The sequence below is a fragment of the Nuphar pumila genome, unplaced genomic scaffold, assembly GCF_984573655.1.
Source record: "Nuphar pumila unplaced genomic scaffold, dmNupPumi1.hap1.1 HAP1_SCAFFOLD_909, whole genome shotgun sequence".
In the NCBI taxonomy this organism is placed as follows: domain Eukaryota; kingdom Viridiplantae; phylum Streptophyta; class Magnoliopsida; order Nymphaeales; family Nymphaeaceae; genus Nuphar; species Nuphar pumila.
In genome coordinates, this window is record NW_028323532.1 from 23,202 (window position 1) to 42,449 (window position 19,248).

At 52.7% G+C, this 19,248-nt stretch overlaps 1 protein-coding gene across 1 annotated transcript; it reads left to right on the top strand.

The window, feature by feature from the left end:
- Positions 1-14,181: 14,181 nt before the first annotated feature.
- Positions 14,182-19,158, top strand: LOC149809663 (uncharacterized; the record flags this gene model as incomplete). The annotated part of the gene is made up of 8 exons (XM_089994710.1): positions 14,182-14,392; positions 14,495-14,673; positions 15,195-15,719; positions 16,011-16,241; positions 16,636-16,821; positions 17,413-17,621; positions 18,176-18,437; positions 18,955-19,158. Coding segments are annotated over exons 1-8 (2,007 nt in total), but the record flags the coding sequence as incomplete, so codon positions are not given.
- Between the last annotated feature and the right edge of the window lie 90 nt (positions 19,159-19,248).

The window sequence follows — 19,248 nt, forward strand, 5'->3', positions numbered from 1 at the left end:
GGTCGGCCCTGCGTCTTACTAACGCGGAGTTTCGCATGGCAGCCCGGCATCGGCTCGGCTTGGGGGTGCCGTCGCTGATCGACGTCCCTCCATGCACCTGCTCCGCTGGCGACTCGACGACGCCGGACCACGCTCTCTCCTGCAAACACAACGCTGGCAAGGCAATTGTGCGCCATGATATCTGGGCTTCTGCCTGGCGCCATGCCATCCGCCGCGCTGGTTGCGCATCGAGCGCGGAGCCGCTTTACAGCAGCCTTGGGGCCCCGGGGGCGCGAGGGGCTGCCACTCAACGTCGGGGCGACATCCTCGTGGTCTGGCCTGACGGTGGCGTCCGCATCCTGGACTGCGTCGTCACGCACCCGGCGGCTGCATCGTACGTGCGAGACGCAGCGGAGGCTGGAGGGTCTGCGGCTGCGAAGGCTGAGGCGAGGAAGCGGGCGGAGTTCGCGGAGGTTGGCGAAGGCTCTGCGTTCGACTTTGTGCCGCTTGCTGTTGAGTCATACGGCCCGCATGGGTGTCGCGGCGTCGCGGGTTCTTGTCGGAGCTTGGCGACCTGGTGGAGGCGGCAGGTCGGGTGTCCAAGGCCGCTTTCGTACGGACTGTGCGTCGGGAGCTCAGTTGCGCCCTGTGCAAGGGCAATGCGCGCATGTATTACAACTCTCTCTCGCGCATTGCCGTTCGTGTCGGGCACAACTTCCGGCCGGGCTGTGATGAGCCGATGGAGGGCCCGGATGATGCCTGTCTTACCTTAGTTGTTTTCGTTTGTGTCGCTGTGTGCTTTGTCTTCCTTTGTTTTTCATTCGCGTTTTGGTGGTCTTTCCTGGTTTGCCAGCCCTGTCGCTTGTAACACATGTATATACTTGTCAGGCAACCGACAGAACCAAGCCAAACGAACCAAAAGAGCTCGTTTGATACGCCCAGCGTATAGCTGAGTCATGGTTACTAATAAACCTAGTAATCCACACACACACACACAGAACGACACCCGCATGTGGAGACTGGGATGTAAAATATAAGCTGAGGAAGCATGCGGTGTAGAAGGATGGAACACCAACTAGAGAGCACTACACAATACACTCATCCCGCAGTCTACGGAAGTGGAGTCTCGTAGTGGAGCCTACAGTGGAGTTCGACTCTCCTCGGCTGCTGGTAACTCAGACTCACTCCTGTTTTGACACATACACACACATTCATATATACGTGTCCGTTATTAGTCACGCACTAATAGCAAGGCGTATCAAGTGGTGGAGAACGCAGGTACCGATTGAGTAACGTTTACCAAGGTGTCTGAGTTGCGTCTTGAAACGCCAACAGTTGCATACCGCATACTGCATATTCATTGTCAGCGCATTTCGTGTTTGAATCTGTCAATTTGCTTGCGCAAAATGCTGACCGTTTCTGAGTTTGACGGCAATGCGCCGTATGTGGATCCACTAAAGTTTCAGCCCATGGACATTCCGGGACTGGAAGGTGTTTCGGTTCTGCGCGACAGCATCTTGAGCAGCATGGTCACTCAGAAAAATCGTGTCCAACATATCGAAGACAGATGGAATGCCGGGTTAGGTGCTTATGCGGAGCAGTTGAGGAATTATGTTGAGGAAGTGGCCGGAGTTGTGGAAGCTGAGGTGGCATTGGAGGAAGTGTTCCAGAAGCTGCGGGATGGAGAGCTTCAGCTTGACGCTGCAATGCGTGTTATCAGGGACGATCCAAGCATGAAAGCACGATACAAATTAGCATCTTCGGCATGGTTGCGAGAGTGTAAGGAGGTTTACAAAGTGAGGTACAGGTCGGAGGCATGGGTAGCTGCACGGGTGACTGACGCGGAGGGTTTTGAACAGTTCATATCGGCAGCATCGGACTTCATGGGACCTGCACGGTATTATCTCCAGGCAGTAGACACTGCGTATGCTCTGCTCATGCGTAGCGCCCTGAGTGGTTTGCCAAAGCCATCCAATGCTAGTGGTCGTTCCCGTGGTCATGACGTGCAGGGTGCAAACCTCAAGGAGCGAATGTCCGCTGCATTATCTCAGCTCTCCTCCAATTCTGAAGACTCAGACGTGGAGGCCTCCAACGATACAACGGACACCAGCCATGACAACAAGGCTGACAACCAAGACGAGCACAGCGTGCCAGGCGTTGCAGCCTCGCCACCTCGTCACACCGTTGGCGCCAGCAAGTCTCCGTCCGGCTCAACCAGCAAGCGTCCGCGTGAATCAGCATCGGGTAGCAGGCGCGACAAACCCTCCCGCACTGTCCTGTTCTTGCAGCGTAACGACAACTTGCACAAGTACAAAGACACTACCTTGCCATACAGTGAGCGCCTGCGCGCATGCAATGCTTTGCTGCGAGCAATCCCCTCAACTATCGCTAAGATTGCACCCAACTCTGTTCGCAGCTGTCCTGACATGGAACCAGACAATCTGAGACACTACGTTGAGGCTGTACAACACGCACTTGATGCCAACAGTGACTTGGAACCAGTCTGGTACCACTTGTACTTCAACAAGCTGCCGAGTGACATACAGACAGCGATCCACCAGCACTTTGCACCGCTGCCGATGTCATTGGTCTCCTTTCAAGATGTCGCCTCCCACATTCGGCAGACTTACATCAGCACTGAGGTGTTGGTCACAGTATTGCACAAGCTCCGCACTCAGATCACGTTCAACCCCAAACTCAAAGGGGGTGCACACACTTTTGCGCTCGCAGCCAGAATGGCTAGGGACCGGCTCAAGGCTCAATTCGGCGAAGCCATTAACGATACCGCAATGTTGGGGTACATCAATGATTGGATGGGCACAGGGCATTGGATGTCTAGGGAATTCAACAAGCACCTGTTGGGCAAGGCAATAACATGGGACAACATAAACTTAGCGCTGATCTACTGCTCACAACACGACGCGTTGTACACTACCAGTGCCAGAGACCACTCACAGCCGTCTTCCAGCGATTTTAAGACAAGGACTCACGTGGACCGCACACCTCGATACCACCCCTACTCTAACGCGGGAGGTCAAAACCGCAAGGAACTGCCTCAAACCCTCAAACAACTGCAAGCCACTATCAACACCCCTCGCTGCGCAAATGTCGCAAGCCAATCCAGCGTCACCGAGTTCAGGCAGCTCGCCACACGACTCAGGCCCGCCCCCAGCAATCTCAAACCTCAACACCCACACAGTGCCACCTCCACCATCCTACCACAACAAAACGTGGTCAGAAAGATTCTGTAGTTTCTGCAAATTTGCAGAGAAACCAGCTGCACTGTACACCAGTCACAACACCAGAGACTGCAGGCTCAAAGATCAACCTGAAAACGCCGAGTTAAAAACGGCATGGGCCTCACGTCTCACCAAGAACCACCCAGACAGCCCAGCAAACCCACACAACAAGGGACCTCACCGACCGGGACTGGGGAGTGATAAATGAGGGGGTTCCCCGCAGCGAACGGAGTGCGCTTCACAACAACATGAGTGCGATAATGAAAACCAGGAGCGTTGGAACGCGTCACGTCAAGCCACTGTCAGCTCAGCCAATAGCGATCTACATAGAGCAGTGGAAACAGAACACTTGGCGCCGACAGCGCTACAGGATATTGAGCAGCTCACAGCACCAGTCACTCTTTTCGCAGATCGGCCAGGGGGACTTCAAGAACAGGTACCTGCCATCTCTTTGGTGGAGGAGTTGGAACGGGACAACATCAATGCATGTGTGGGCAAACACATCCTACTGTACAAACACCCTGTGTACATGCCACACGCAGTCATTAATTTGGCCGAGTTTTTGGCTGCAACAGAACATCACTCTTCTGCATGCATAGTTGCTCCACAAACCTTGGCAGGCCTCGTCAGGCAACACCATCCTACCGCACGACTGCTTCACACTTTTTCCACGGGTACTGTCATCGGGCAACACCTCGCTTTTGGCGACAGCTCGTCTTCGTCACCTTCACTTCTCCATTCACAACACGAAACCACACAACCTTCAGCAGGCGTCAAGTCTCCTTATCATGTGTACTACGTGCCGGCGCGTCAGGAGCCGATCTGTCAACTGATCCGTGAGGCATGTCCTACGCCACCGCCTGAGCACTTTGTGAGGGACGCACTTTCAGAGGCACGCGCGAACCTGTCAGAGTTCTTGTTCTCGTTTCCAGCTATGCTGCATCGGCACAGTTGCATGGTCCTCTCCGACTCTGGTTGCGCAATGGGGGATGGCAACGGCGACGGTGTTATCGACAGACGCTTGGTCCGCGCTCTACAACTGCAGGTTCAAAAGCCGAACAACCACATTTACTGCAAGGGCTTCAATGGAGCGACTACTCTCAGCAAGGGATACGTGACGGTTCAACTCAACGTGGGGCACTGCCGCACGCCATCGCTACAGCTTATGGTGGTCGAAGCGGACATGGGGCATGACATTTTGCTCGGGCAAGAGGCTATGATCAAGTTAAAGGCGCTCTTGGACTACGATGAGCGACGGATGCGGATCACGGATGAGATGGGAGTCAAGCATTGGATTGTGGGACAGGATGATCCGGTCAAACCAGGGCACACGCAATGTCGTCAGATTTCAGTTGGCAAGGCGCTGCGATCTCGCAACGCATTACTGTGCTTGGTTCGGGAGAAACAACAAGAAGCGTCACAGGTGGACGAGCGCTTGGTCGCGCTGTGCGACAAGTATCCGGAGGTGTTTGAACCACTTCCATACGGGGAGGCCGCCTGGCGAGAGGGGGATGAAGGGTTCCGAATACGCATTCAACCAGGTAGCGTGCCACCATCGCGCGCACCATTCAGAGTTTTTGGGGAGAAACGCAAAATTATTGAAAAAGGAATAACGAAAATGATAGAAATGGGCAAGATTCAACCAACAAACTCACCTTACGGGGCACCAGTACTCTTTGTGCCTAAGCCTGATGGCACTTTGCGTTTCTGTGTGGACTACCGAGCTCTCAATAAGATCACTATCAGGGATAAGCACCCGATACCCCACATCAACGATCTACTGGACGCCATGGAGGGAGCGACGATCTTCTCTACGCTGGACCTCACTTCAGGCTATTATCAAGTACCGATTGCGGAGCAGGACAGGCACAAGACGGCTTTTGTTACGCATATGGGGCAGTACGAGTTCCGCGTGATGCCTATGGGAGTTTCTAATGCACCGGCAGAATTCCAACGACGCATGGTACGGGCGTTGCAACCCTTTATTGGGAAGTTCGTGGTGGTCTACATTGACGACGTACTCATTTTCAGCCGCAATATGGAGGAGCATCTACAACATCTTGAGCAAGTTCTGGAGGCCCTGAAGCAACACAAGTGGCAGTTGAAGCGGACGAAGTGCGAGTTTGGGCTGCGCGCGATTGCGTTTCTGGGGCATATCATTTCTGGAGATGGCGTGCGTCCTAATCCTAAGAAGCTGGAGGTGCTGCACGACTGGCCCATACCGGATGGATTCAACAACGCGCCGAAGGCGAAAGCGGAGCTGCGGAGTTTCATCGGACTGGCGAACTTCTTTCGCAAGTTTGCGTTCAGGTATACTCAAACCATCAAACCGCTTTTACGCTTGATGCAAGAAGATGTGCCTTGGCAGTGGGGACATGAGGAACAAGCAGCGTGGGATGCAGTTAAAACGCTGTTGACAGAAGATGCAGTGTTGGCTACGCCGAATTCCAGAGAACCGTTTGATGTCGTGGTGGATGCCAGTGACTACGCAATTGGGGGAGTGTTGTTGCAAGGTGGCAAGATCGTGGCGTTTGAGGGTAGGAAACTTACTGACCAGGAGAGAAAATATGGGACAGGGGAGAAGGAACTGCTCGCGGCAAAATTCTGTATGGAACAGTGGAAATGCTACTTGCAAGGTTCACAGGCGTCTTTCACTCTGTACACTGATCACAATCCCAACACCTTTTTCCTAACCAAACCAAACTTGTCGCCAAGACAGATGAGGTGGTACGAGGACATCGCGCAGTTTGACTTTGAGTGGAAGTACAAGCGGGGCACAGTAAATGAGGCGGACGCCATCTCTCGGGCACCTCAATTTCAGCCACACAAAAGCAACAACGTCGTAGAGGCAGTGGTGATAAACAGTGTAATTGCGGCGGCGAGCTTACAGGTAGTTCAGGGGCAAGGAATGGAGGACGTAGAGCCAGAAGTACCAGCACCAACAGCGGGCGATGAACAGCCCAACGCACCAGCCAATGACCCAGCAATGGCTGACCCCGCGGTCTCAATCAGGCAACGGTTGGTACAACAGAAGGACAGCGACTGGTTCACAAAACACAATCCAAAACAACACGCATGGACTTTAGATAACGACCGGGGTCTGTGGATAACGGAGTTACGACAAGTGGTTGTACCGGATGTGCCGGACATCAGGCAAGACATCATGTTTGCTTATCATCACTCACTCTTTGGAGCTCATCAGTCAGCCAAGCGCACTTATGGCGTGATTGGAACGCGTTACTACTGGCCAGGACTCAAGACAGACGTGGAGCGCTTTGTACGCGGATGCATTTCATGCCAGCGACAGAAGCCAGACAAGGGACCCAAGGCGCCGACACAAGCGATCGACAACCCAGACCGCCCTTGGTCAACATTGCATGTGGACTTCATCATCTGCCTACCGGAATCGTCCAACGGCTATGACGCGCTGGTCGTGTTTGTCGACAAGCTGACACGCATGGTTCATCTGGCACCCTTTCGGCGGGAAGGCTTTACCTCGGCTGAGTTCTGCAAGGTCTTTGTTCAAGAAATTGTGCGTCTACATGGACTACCCGACACTATCATCAGCGACCGCGACCCGCTCTTTGGCTCAGCTTGGTGGCAGCAGGTGACGAACGATCTCAAGATCAAGCATCACATGTCTACAGCTTTCCATCCCCAGACCGACGGCACCACGGAGAAGATGAATGACGTCGTGGAAAGTGCGCTGCGACACTATACGAATGAGTCAGGCACCAACTGGGACCAATTCCTAGCCGGCGTGGAGTTTGCTCTCAATAACTCTATCTGCGAGGCGACACGGATTTCACCGTTCAGGTTCAACTATGGCTTTAGTCCCAGAATGCCAGTGGACACGGAGAGGACGGAAGGCAACGTACCCAATGCACGAGAAGTGGCCAACGCACTGAAGCAGCGGGTAGTAATGTCGAAGGAATTTGTCACACAGGCTCAAGAACGTTACACCAAACCAGGTCACACTATTCCACAGTATCAAGTCGGCGATTGGGTCTGGCTCAGCACAAAGAATTTCCGCAAGGACTTCCAGCAAGGCAAACACCTAGCACCCAGAAACATCGGCCCTTTCAAGATCACACATCGCCGGGGTAAAGTGGCCTACACGCTCGACATTCCGAACACCCGCAAACACACGACTTTCCACTATGACTTGCTCAAGAAGCACGTTGGCGCACTGCCAGCGCACATTCTTACCCCGCCTACAAGTGTTGAAGACACACTCTCAGCTGGTTATTACCCTGTTGAACGCATTTTGGCACACAAGTATGACAACAGAACCCTGAAGTTCCTAATCAAGTGGCAAAACTGTCCGCATGAAATGAATGAGTGGGTGCCACAGAGCCGGGTCACGGAGGAAGCGAAGACCGAATACAAGAAAACCCTGAATACACAGCTTGCAAGGAGAAGATTCAGAAGGAACAGGCGGAACGCGCAGCCAAAGCACAAGCGCGACAACAGCAACCACCAGCGCGTGCAGAGCAACCAGCGCTACGGCGCTCAGCCCGAACAGCAGCACGAGTCAACCACTTCACTGGGTATACAACCAACGACACACCAGGGTCCGTCTTTGTACTTCAAATCCAGACATTTGTAGCCCGCTTGCGAGACCAACTCTCTAGACACTAGTGCCAAAGCCCAATCCTAAGCCATGAGCCTTGAGTCCGTCCTTGAGCGACAATCACATGTGCATCCCTTACTGTCCGCCATGCACGCACTATGGTATATGAAAGAACAAACCAGGAATAAACTGGGGACCAGGACCTAATAAAAGACACAATCCTGATGTATTTGACACCAAATTGCATATGGCTATTGCATTCACTTGTTACTGTCACTTTATGTTATGCATGCTTGCTGCGTCGCTGCTGTGTAGCTGTGCAGGAAAGCCTACATATATCAGCGTCGTCCTTCACGCCGCCACCCACCAGCCAACCGACCAGCCTGATTACCAGCGCCATTGGAGAGCGCGTACAGCACGACAGCGGTGCAGATATGACATCGAGAACCAATTGTGGGTTTCTCTCTTACTGGTCGTCCTCGAACCCAAAGGCCTTGGCGCGGTTTGGCCCACCGGCAGGCTCACAGACGATTGCGGTCTGGTAATCCCGAGAGGCAAGATACCGGGAATGGTGTTTGGCAACCAACCACACGCCTCATTGGCAAGCATATCATACATCCCACGCATACATTAGGAGACTGGGACCAAGTTGGGTTGGCCATGGCAGAACGCGGGAGGTGCGATCGAGTAGAGTTTATGAGCCATCACAAGTTTGTTTTTTGTTTCTGCGCGCGAACGCATAGGTTGCACCATGGGGTAAGGTACATGAGCGAGATGCTGCCTGGGAGCATAACAATTTTCTGGATGAGAGATAAGTCAGTCATCTCGGGTGTGGGGACTTGACACTAACGTTGCTTGCTTGGTGATTGCCTTGCGGACATCGGTCGAAACTGGCACTGAGCCGATCTACATTCATGGGGAGTCTCGAGTCGCGTCTTTTCTCATTTGGACAGCACCATCGGACCTGCACTGACGAGGGTCACAGCCGACATGATACAAGAATACTGCGAAAAAAAAAAAGGCAGTTGGCAGGCGGCGAAACGAGGTGTTATTGGAGCCCTTCAATATACAGCGGCCTAGGCGTCTCTCATACTTGCTTTTGACGACATGTCAAGCAAGCTTGCTTCAATCTTCGGCATCACCCCGCTCACGGTTATGTGATCATCATATGGGGGAACGGAGGACAGTCCGGCGGTATCTAAGTGCTCAAGCAGTCGTCAAAAAGAGCCCCGCCCAACAGCGCGACATTACTCTAGTCAGCTAGACCTACGCGTTGTGAAATATCCGACAAGTACGTGAAAGTGAAAGGGACACGCGTTCGGGATGACTTGAGTGAAGGGCAGTTTGGGAAGTTGGTGTGCAACCGGGCAGCGTCTCAATCATTGCACGTTTACCTCATGCATCTCAAAGAGGGGGGGGAGAGAATTCACAATTTTGTTTTTTGTTAGTTGCATCAATCTGCACACACACTTGTGGTGGCTCTAGGAAAATTTTGGACCGCGTTCTGTGTCTGTCCACTCTGGCTTGGTTCTGGTAACCAATGAGGAGGATGTGGTTGGACCAAATTACCAATAACAAATTCCTTCAAAGCCTACACCTTTAAGGTGGCCGGTGCTCGGATCGGGAATCGGGTTCGGGAAGATGCTTTGGTGAGAGCTCCACCAGGCATATTGTCGTGATACAAGTATGCACAATGACAGCACCATGACAGTCCGATCCAGTCATTACAGAAAGCAGATGCGACGTCGCCGACGATACGAGTCTATACCAGTGACAGGCAGACATGACCGAGATGTGGCTGGTGGGGTCAAGGGCTGGCAGTGCACGACGCAAAGGTGCTTCTCTTTTTGCTTCTTTGCCTTTTCTGAATTGCTCTTGTATTTTGTGGGACACATCACTCTTGGCATGACACAATAAACTTAGCACGTCACCCCAACAGACTGTTTGAACACATTGTTCATTGTTTCTAGAAGTGGTCCTGGTCCTCAGGAGGGGGAAGACTGATACGCCCAGCGTATAGCTGAGTCATGGTTACTAATAAACCTAGTAATCCACACACACACACACAGAACGACACCGCATGTGGAGACTGGGATGTAAAATATAAGCTGAGGAAGCATGCGGTGTACAAGAATGGAACACCAACTAGAGAGCACTACACAATACACTCATCCCGCAGTCTACGGAAGTGGAGTCTCGTAGTGGAGCCTACAGTGGAGTTCGACTCTCCTCGGCTGCTGGTAACTCAGACTCACTCCTGTTTTGACACATACACACACATTCATATATACGTGTCCGTTATTAGTCACGCACTAATAGCGAGGCGTATCATGGGCATGGTACAAGCAAGCAATGCAATTGTCATCATTGCTGCTGGAAGCAATCTGTAGACAATCACAAGCATACATCATAGAATGCACAAAACTCTAGCACTGCAAAAACAGGGCGCAGAACCTACAATGAAGCTTTGCAGAATTTCCAGGCCAACATCGCCAGCAGTCTAATGTCCTCCGGTATGTGCGCTGGCCATCCCCTGGTGCCTCTGGTCACAGGCGTCAATAAGACTGCGCGTTGCTGCATGAGAACAGCGATTTGAAGTTGCTGACATGTTGGCGTATGTAGCTCGCGTGTTTCATTTGTCTGATATTCATTTATCTGACACATGGGCACAGCAGAGGCACACCTGTCTCGTCTTCCTGAAGATTCAACCCAAGAAGCCGATATACTTCCGCATGATGGAGGGGTTCTGTACTCAATAACCAAAAGAAAAAAAAACAAAACTGGATGCCGCCAACACGAGGCAGGGCGTAGTCTACGGCGGAGTCTGTACTTCACGAACACCCTCACTAACCATCAGTGCACCCCGGAAAACCCTTCTTGCGGCGACAGGTTTGTGGCGACCAGTGTCGAACACTGGTCGCCACAACCCTCAATCCGAAAGCGGCCAGTTCAACCACTTGGACATGGGTGGAAACTCGATTACCACTGAGCTTGACGTACTAACGGCGGTGATCGGTCACTATTCATGATCGTCAAGAGGAAAGATCTGACCTTGACGTACCGTGGCCATGGCGCTCCCCATGACTGTGTTCTACCGTGGGCCACGATCCGTGGCCAATGCTCTGGCAACAGCAAAGCCGAAACCTTGTCAGCGCCTCACAGCAGATACGCAAGCACAAGCGCTGAGCGCGTCCTGCCCATGAACATGATCCACACGGTACCTGTGCGTTGCTCAATTGCTGAGCATGCTGCTTCACGACGACGGAGCAAGATTTTTTTCCTGCTCCGTCGTCGCGTTCATTTGTGGGCTGACGATGGTGGGCCGACAGATATCCGGGACCACTGTCCACAACTAACTAGCGGTTGGTTGCTCAGTGGACGAGGGTTGTGTGAAACGTGATGCGCCTTGACATTCACCATGTCTAGTTAGCACTGCGATATTTATCTGGTGTTATTGTAGTCCTTGACCAGTGCAGTGTGAAACAATCCACACAAAACATGACAAACTCTCGTTTACCGACATCAACATGTGATTCGAGTGTAATGACTCACGTCAGCAGCAGAGCCCGGCCCCCTTGCGACCTGTGAGCAAAGACCAGCGTTCGCATGAACACGAATATCGCACTGGAGTTTAAGATAACTGACCAGACTGACGTGGAGTGTACCCGTGTTGCGGTACTTCGTCGTGCGGGCCCTGTGCCGTCCACTTGTCAGTTGCCTTGGAATGTGCGTTGCAGGCTGCAGGCCTTGAACGGCCTAGGATGCGTGCACGCTTGGTTTTGCATCAAGAGGAATAAGAATATGAGCCTGCAATGATACACAATTCCGAGGAGCAGGATGACCTGCTTGCATTTTTGCTTGAGGTATGGATACGACGCAAGACACTGCTTAACGAGTTGGACAAAGCACGGCTCTGATTCAATTCTGCATTGCTGCTAGGAAATTTCAAGCATGTGCGTGTCGTGGCTACGGCATGCAACGTCTTCAAGATGCATGGTGTGCGTCAGGCCAAGCGGTTCACGCCATGGGTTGCAACCTCGCAGCGCGCCACAGTTAATGTAGCCAACCGAGAAAATTTACTGCTGACGTTTGTCGTTTACGCGAAATCAAGTGCACTTGTAATGGTGCGCTGGCTGCTGTGCAACATCATCCGTACATTATAGGACTCGTCGCACCATGCCCAACTCAGAGCCAACTTCGACGGGCTTGGCCATCGTCATGGCCCATCATGCTACTCTTCTAAAGCCACACATGTTGAGATTAATTTCCTCATCGGTCACATAACTCGTGCATGTACAGAAGCATGAAAAGAATGGAGGCCAAGTGCTCCTGCCCATGGGCGTGGATGTGCTTGAACCATGGCTCCTGCGAACGATCGACCCGGTCAAGCTGATTAACAAGCTAAGAGCAGGCGTGTACCTCGGCTGATCCCATTTGTTGCTGGTCTGGTTGTGTCATGTATGATTGTTTGTAGGGGAGGAGTCCACACGGTCTGGTGTGCCGGTCAGTCCTGGTCCGACGCCTTTCCGGACGTGCAGTATGATGCAAACCAAAGCAACAGCATGGAACTGCACATGCACGATGCGCAATGAGGTATCAGATGGCACTGTCAGGAGTAGGGGTGTTGGGAGGTCAGACACAGCAGTGTCACGCGATTGTGCGGGTCCGGATGCCCGAAGATGCATGATTTTTGGGGACAGAAATAGAGCTTCAAACCCATTCTGGCGAAGCACCGAGACACGCTGTGCCCACCTCGCCAAGCTGCTCAGCGTCTGGGTAGCGTTTCGCTACATCGTGTCAGTTGCGGGGTCCAGATGCCTGAAGAATATCCGAATTGATGACGATGATGATGATGTATCCTTTTACAACACTACCGCATCCACATGGACATTGGCAACTCCAAGATCTCCTCGGGAAACGATGGTGAATCAAATCACTGCATCCAATGGGCATAGGAGACTCCAGGAACTACTTGGAAGTGAGTGCTACCATTACCGATTTGGGGACAGAAATGGAGGCCAGACCCCGATCTGGCAAAGCACCGTGTTCAGGTGTTGTCATCCTGGAGGTGCGCCGAACTGGTGGGATGTGTTTGCAGGCAAATCGCAAATTGACATCACAGAATGTTCTCGCAATGCGATGTTCCTCAAGCCCCATCACCCCCCCTCGCGGCCCGGCAGCGTCCCAAATACCGCACCGTCATCAATGCATGGCGGCGAGCGGGATGAGGACCTGGACGACGCGATGCCGAAGAAAAAGGTGTCGCCCATCCTTCCAGGCATGGATACAGGTGCGAAAAGCTAGATGCACACGTTACACCTGATAGGGGTTTGTAGATTCCATGACATCGTCCTGTCAGCTGTGAAAGCAATTGCGGTTGATATCTCAATCAGGAGCGCCGAAGTCGCGGACTATGGATCATTGATTGGTCACGATTGGCGCAATGGTTTGCCAGATTGGGCTTCAACACTCTAATTTCTACACAGTGTTCGTGCATTTTCAGGCACCTGGCACCACAACTCAAAAGGTCTGGCGGAACACTGGTGCAGGGCTGCAAGAGGAGGAGGTGAAGGAGATTGCCTTTATGTTGTTCATTGTGCTGTGTGGGACGAAGAAGCTGGACAAAGCAGATATCTGGGAGGCGCTCTTCACGCAGCTCGGCGTTGGTGACAAGCATGGGCCCCTGCTGCAAGGCCTGTTGGAGTCAAAGAAGCTTCTCGGGCCGGAACCTGCCTCCAAAGAGGCCTGGAGCGCGATGGGAATCAGCAAAGACCAGGCGCACACTGTTCCGCATCTCGTGGTAGACCTCTATGCAAACCTGCTTCCTGCCGCTCCTCGGAAGGACTTCAAGCAATTCCGCGCGTTCAAGTTGTTTCGGGACACCGCAACCGGTTGCTGCACCAAAATACTTTCGTCCATGGTGGAGCTCAGGCCGCAAGAAGATGAGAAAGAGCGCGAGAAGCGAGAGAAGCGAGAGCGTAAGGAGCAGCGGCTGGCCTTGAAGAAGGGCCTCACTGCTGCGGTCGGGGAGAAGCCTGCCGAGCAAGGATGCCTCCGGCATCTTATGGCTGCTGTTCGAGGCGCGGCTAGGCGGCTCACCGAGCCCAGTCAGGCCGACTTTCACGATCTCGAACATGCAGGTATCTCTCCAGCTCTCGTGCTTCGCCAAAACAAAGTTCAACCCCCTTGTTTGTCCTCAACAGGCATGCACGCTTCTGCAGGCATCTGAACAGGACATCACATCGTCTTGCGGCACGCTACGTGTTCCTGCCCCATGACCCCAATGACTTGAATGCGTCCAAGCCGTTTGAGCTCGAGCTTGCCCGCACCCATCCTTAGATTATCACTGGTGCAGTGTCTAGAAGTGTCCTGCAGGTGACTGCGGCATCAATGGTCGCTTCATGTCGTGTACAGCCAAGCTTCTTGGGATGGGACTTATGGGCTGGGGATCTGTATCATAAGCCTGGGCCTGAAGCTCCAGCAAAGGGGTTTGCTGTTGAAGTGGTGAATTCATTTCGAAAGTCAAGGCGCGCTAGGAATGCCCGCATACAAGTGCATGGAGTGCAAGGTTTTGGTTTGCTGTTGTTACTGCTGGCAACCAGTTTGTTGCCCACCAGCTCGCCGTACAGGCGCCAAACCCGGCGTTCCAATGGGGAGTTGATTGAGGCTGGAGAAGCACTGCCTTGACGTCTCCTGCTTGCAGATGCGATCAAGGCATTCTGCGCAGCAGTATCGGCGATGTGCGCGTCGGTGGCAAGCCGGAATATTGAGTACACAGCGCTCAGAGTGAGCGTGGCTGAGGTCCTGCTGCTTGCCATGCACGACGAAGTCTCCGACAATGGCTACATTGACCAGAAAGACGTGTTTGCCAAGTTGCTTCAGGTGTGCCTTCTGTGCTCAGAACGAAACATCAGCCACTGTGGCACGACATTGTATGATATTTACATGGTTGTGAAATGTATGTTTTGTTCGGCACCAACCCGTTGCAACGTAGCTGACGCTCGAGTGTAGTCATGAGAGCCATGATTCGGCATGCTCGTCTCATGGCTATATGTCTGGCTGTCTTAAAATGTAGCTGTTCTTTTGGAACCACACGGGCACCTTTCTACACTTTCTGGATGCACACTCAGCCAGGGCTTCAAGAAAGTGCTGCTCGACAAAACAGAGACATCACACGTGGTCAAGCAAAGCTAGGCAGCCCTGGAAGCTTTCTTGGTGGCTCAAGCTCCTGCTGCTTTACCCACGCGAGCATTTTAGAGGGACTAGGCCATCCGCAATGACTCACAGCAAAAGCTACAATCGGCAAGGCTACAGTCTGCAGATGGTCTCAAGTGATGGGAGCCACCACAAGATGTGGCAAGCAATGCTGACGACGCACCGTTGACATTGTTTGACATGTGCAGAATCACGTGTTTCCAGCATTGGGGGTGGACCCGGAGCTTCAGCAAGCACTAGACGCTTGGGTCCACTTCAAGCAGTATCTGCAGTCTGGTGACGATGCTGCCCTGGACCAAGTGAAGAAATGCCTTAGGGTGCAACCAGCTCCCCCCCCCTCCCCAAAGGCGACCATGAGCACTCTCTCCCCTCGTAAAGCGCCCCCTGCCAATGCTGCCGCTCAGACGGTGTATCAGGCAATGCAAGAGCACTTATTCTCCAGCCTGCAGGACTTTTTCCACGAGTATTCTGGCCCGGATCAGCTATCCGGTGTGCTGGATGTTGCGATGTTTGTCGCCACGGGCATGGGCAAGGAAGGCATGGAAACCCTCGAGGGCTTTATCGAGTGCAGCTTGGAGCGGCAGCTGACACGGCTGTGGGATAAGGCGTCCGAAGAGACTGCCGAAGACAAGGTGGACGACGATGACGAAATGAACGACGAAATGAATGAGTGTATCGCCAGAACGCTGGCAGCTTTTGCCACATCCGTGCAGGTAAGTTTGCTTACAAACAATTGTTTGCTGTTGTTGACTGCTGCATGCCATCTAAGTCACAGAGTGCTCGGCACTTCACCGCGCCCGACAAGTTCGGCTATCGAGCAAGCGCGAAATTAATCCCAGTCATCCCCAACCCCAGGTATATCTTGCAATGATTTCTGCCGCCAACCGTGTTACCGAGTGGATGCAATCGGCAGAACATGAGAACGTGGACTGTCTGGAAGTGACTGAATCGATGCACTGCAGGCATTTATCGACCTGTGTGTCGAGTTTTCGTCTGGGTTTCAGAATCATAGTGTGACATTGGGGGGGGATCCAGCGACCATAATCCTCTCGCACAGCCACCGCTTGGCTGGGGACCGCTACCAGCAATGGCTCATGACTGTGGAGGTGTTGGGCGACGAGGAGCTGGAGGCTGTTCAAGCTTGCGAGGAATTGGAAAGGACTTACGTTGACGCAATGGCACAAGTCACCGGTGCGTCAGGGGCTCATCACACGCCCACCAGCATGGGCCTTCAGGTACGCAGCTGTCTGTGCTTCTACACACCTCCAAACGTACAAAGCAAATGCTTGCTTCCCTAATTAGTTATCCCTTCCGGCCACGACATACACATACACAAATTCGAGGGCTTCATTTTCGACCGGTTTGAAGCAAGGAGTGGCATTTTGACGTAAAACCTTTGAGCGGCAGAAAGCCTTCTATCGGCAGTTCTGCAGAAAGATCTCGATAGCCGAACTCATAGCAATTGCCTGCCAATCAGCCAGATACAGTGGCAACTGCACACAACATACCGCCAGCCCACAAGGTAGAAAACTTGCAGCGCAATTGTGATGAAGTATATCGCAGTGTTGGCAATATGCCGATGGGGTTGAGTCACAGTTTTCGGACGCTGATGTATTAGTCATGCTGCAGCCATGGGGGGGCATGATGAAGCTGCAGCCCGTGCTGTTCGACTGGGTCCAGGAGCAGTGCAAGGGGATGGCCCATCTTATAGACCGCATGGCCGCCACTGAGCGCTGGGATCGCCCCGTCTCTGAGGCACAGCACATCTCCAACTCCGCCAAGGAAATGGAGCGCCTCACTGATTCAAGCCTAATGGTGCGACAACCCCAACATGTTGGCGCAGACATCTCACGTCGCCCACGCAAACAGTGCCAACAAAAACCCATAACAAATCAAAAGCTGAACTTCTCTGGTGTCAAGCAACACGCAGTGCTGCAAAGATGCTGCGAGATGACGGTGTTGACACATCTGTTGACTTCCGCATCAGTTGCCTACTCCGCACTGGTCGTGTGTGCGGCCGGGTCCAGGCAATGATGATTCACTCTGGCACAATGAACAGCAGTGCACGGATGCTGGTGGGTCCGTTCTCAGAGAGCAAACATTGTGAGCATTGTGAGATGTGGAGCTCGCTTCACAAGACATTCCAGTTGAATATGACTTGTGATGATGATTCGTTTACAGCGCTGCGGCATCCACATGGACATTGGCAACTCCAAGTAGTACTTGGGCATCAGTGTTACAATTTCCATCACGCGAGGCTTGCCTGAGCCAGACTTACCATAGCCTGACCTGACATGTCGTCTTGGTCGTGTTTTACCCTGCAAAGGACGGAGACCCGCCACAGGAATACTCCAACAATCCAACACGAGGGCTCAGTGCTATCCTCACCGTTGTGTGGGCATGCAGGCCATGTTTGACATGAAGTTGCCACTGCCTGCACAAGTGGTACGAGGGCTGCTCGAGGGCATCGATGGTGTCCTGCGGTCATACACCAACAGTCTAAAGAGCGGCATGGAAAACCCACACCTTCTCATCCGCCCGCCGCCCCCATTGGCGCGCTACAAGGCGGACTTGGCAAGCAAGAATGAGAAGGCAGCTGCGGCTGCCCCTGCAAGGTGATCCATCAACCTGTTTCTCACCAGCAAGCTGCCAAAGGCCCATTTCCGTGCAAGTTATCAAAACATGCACGCAATGATGCGTTGTCACTTCAGGCGTAAAGCTTGTTGTCAAACTTAAGGCTTAAAGTATGGCACAGAATGTCTACTCACCCTACCTCAACGAGCAGCCAATCACCACCAACCCCAGCAGATAGCATCCTTGTCGTTTCTGATACAGCAGCATGGCAGTGTGCAGTTGCAAAACGAGGCTTTTGGCGCCACCAGGTTAGCTGTGGCTTGTCGCAATAGCAGAATGTGATAAACGAGAGTCACGCCCGGTGCTTCAAGTTTTATGGAAGGTTGGAGCGTGGCACATTTATGCTCATATGTGGACTGTGCTTGGATAAGCCTCACTGATGCCAAGATGAACAATTTAGCAGCTTCAAGGAAATGAACGCATCCACAACATGGCACAAGGTAGCATGGGACGGAAAGGAACGTGTGAGTAACGTTATGTCCCTGTCTTCATCCTTGTGCAACTTGTAGTCTTGAGTCATTGCTGTTGGTTGCAGAGCTGGTTTGACCGAGCTGGAGGCGAAAGATCCAGAGTACTTGACTCGGCTTTCAGTGTACAACAAGGAGCTGAGCCGCTGTGCAAAGATAGAGACATCGCATATGCTCCTGCGAATGAACACGGCGCATCATTTGATTTCAGTGTGCACGAGTGTTGAACGACAAGCCAAGGAGAAGTATGAAGAGGTGCTGGAAGCTGCTGGCCAGGACCCATCAAAGCCCCTAACTTGGCTTGCAGACTGCCTTGCCACTTCCAAACAGGTGATTCCGTCCTCTGGCAGCAGCAAGATGATTGCTGATTATAATCTCCTCTGTAGATGACGTTGGCCCACATCCCAGCACATGCAACAATCCCTCAGATGGTAATGAGAAGCTAACCCAGCAAGTGGTCGAGGGATGATGATGATGCATCTTATTACAACACTACCGCATCCACATGGACATCGGCAACTCCAAGAACTACTAGGATATCATCGCATATCGTGCTAACACTAGAACACTTAATCTGGAGGAGAGCAGTCTTGTTGGCAGCCTCAGCGGCAGCCGCAAAATCAGAGCTTCACCAGAATGGGGTCGAACCCCAGCTTGGTCCCCAAAATTCTTGCAATTACAGGCAGCTAGACCTGCAAATCACGGAATTTTGCGAAGGGACGCTTCTTATGAGGCTACGAGCGTGGTTAGCGCGAACAAAGAATGCAAATGAAACCTTCAGTGTAGAGGAGCACGAGCGTCTACGTATTCAATATTGTATGGCGATTATGATGTGCCGTTTGTACAGCCCTGCTTCTCCAGGTACCCAGCTTCAGCTCATGCAACTTGTGATTCGCAGGAGCTCAAGCGTGCAACAGCGATGGTTAGGAGTTATCTAGCTCACCACGCAATCTATGTGGGGTTGGCGCCGTTGTGGTACGAGAAGCTCTACATGAACCGAGTCCACGGGAGCACAGCACACGACCTCAAACTGATTGAAGATATCGACGAGGTGATGAACAGCATCATGTCCAAGGCTCATGAAGACATCGCAATCGAAACCGCTGCTTGCTTAGCGCGCTGCACGTTCACAGCGATGACC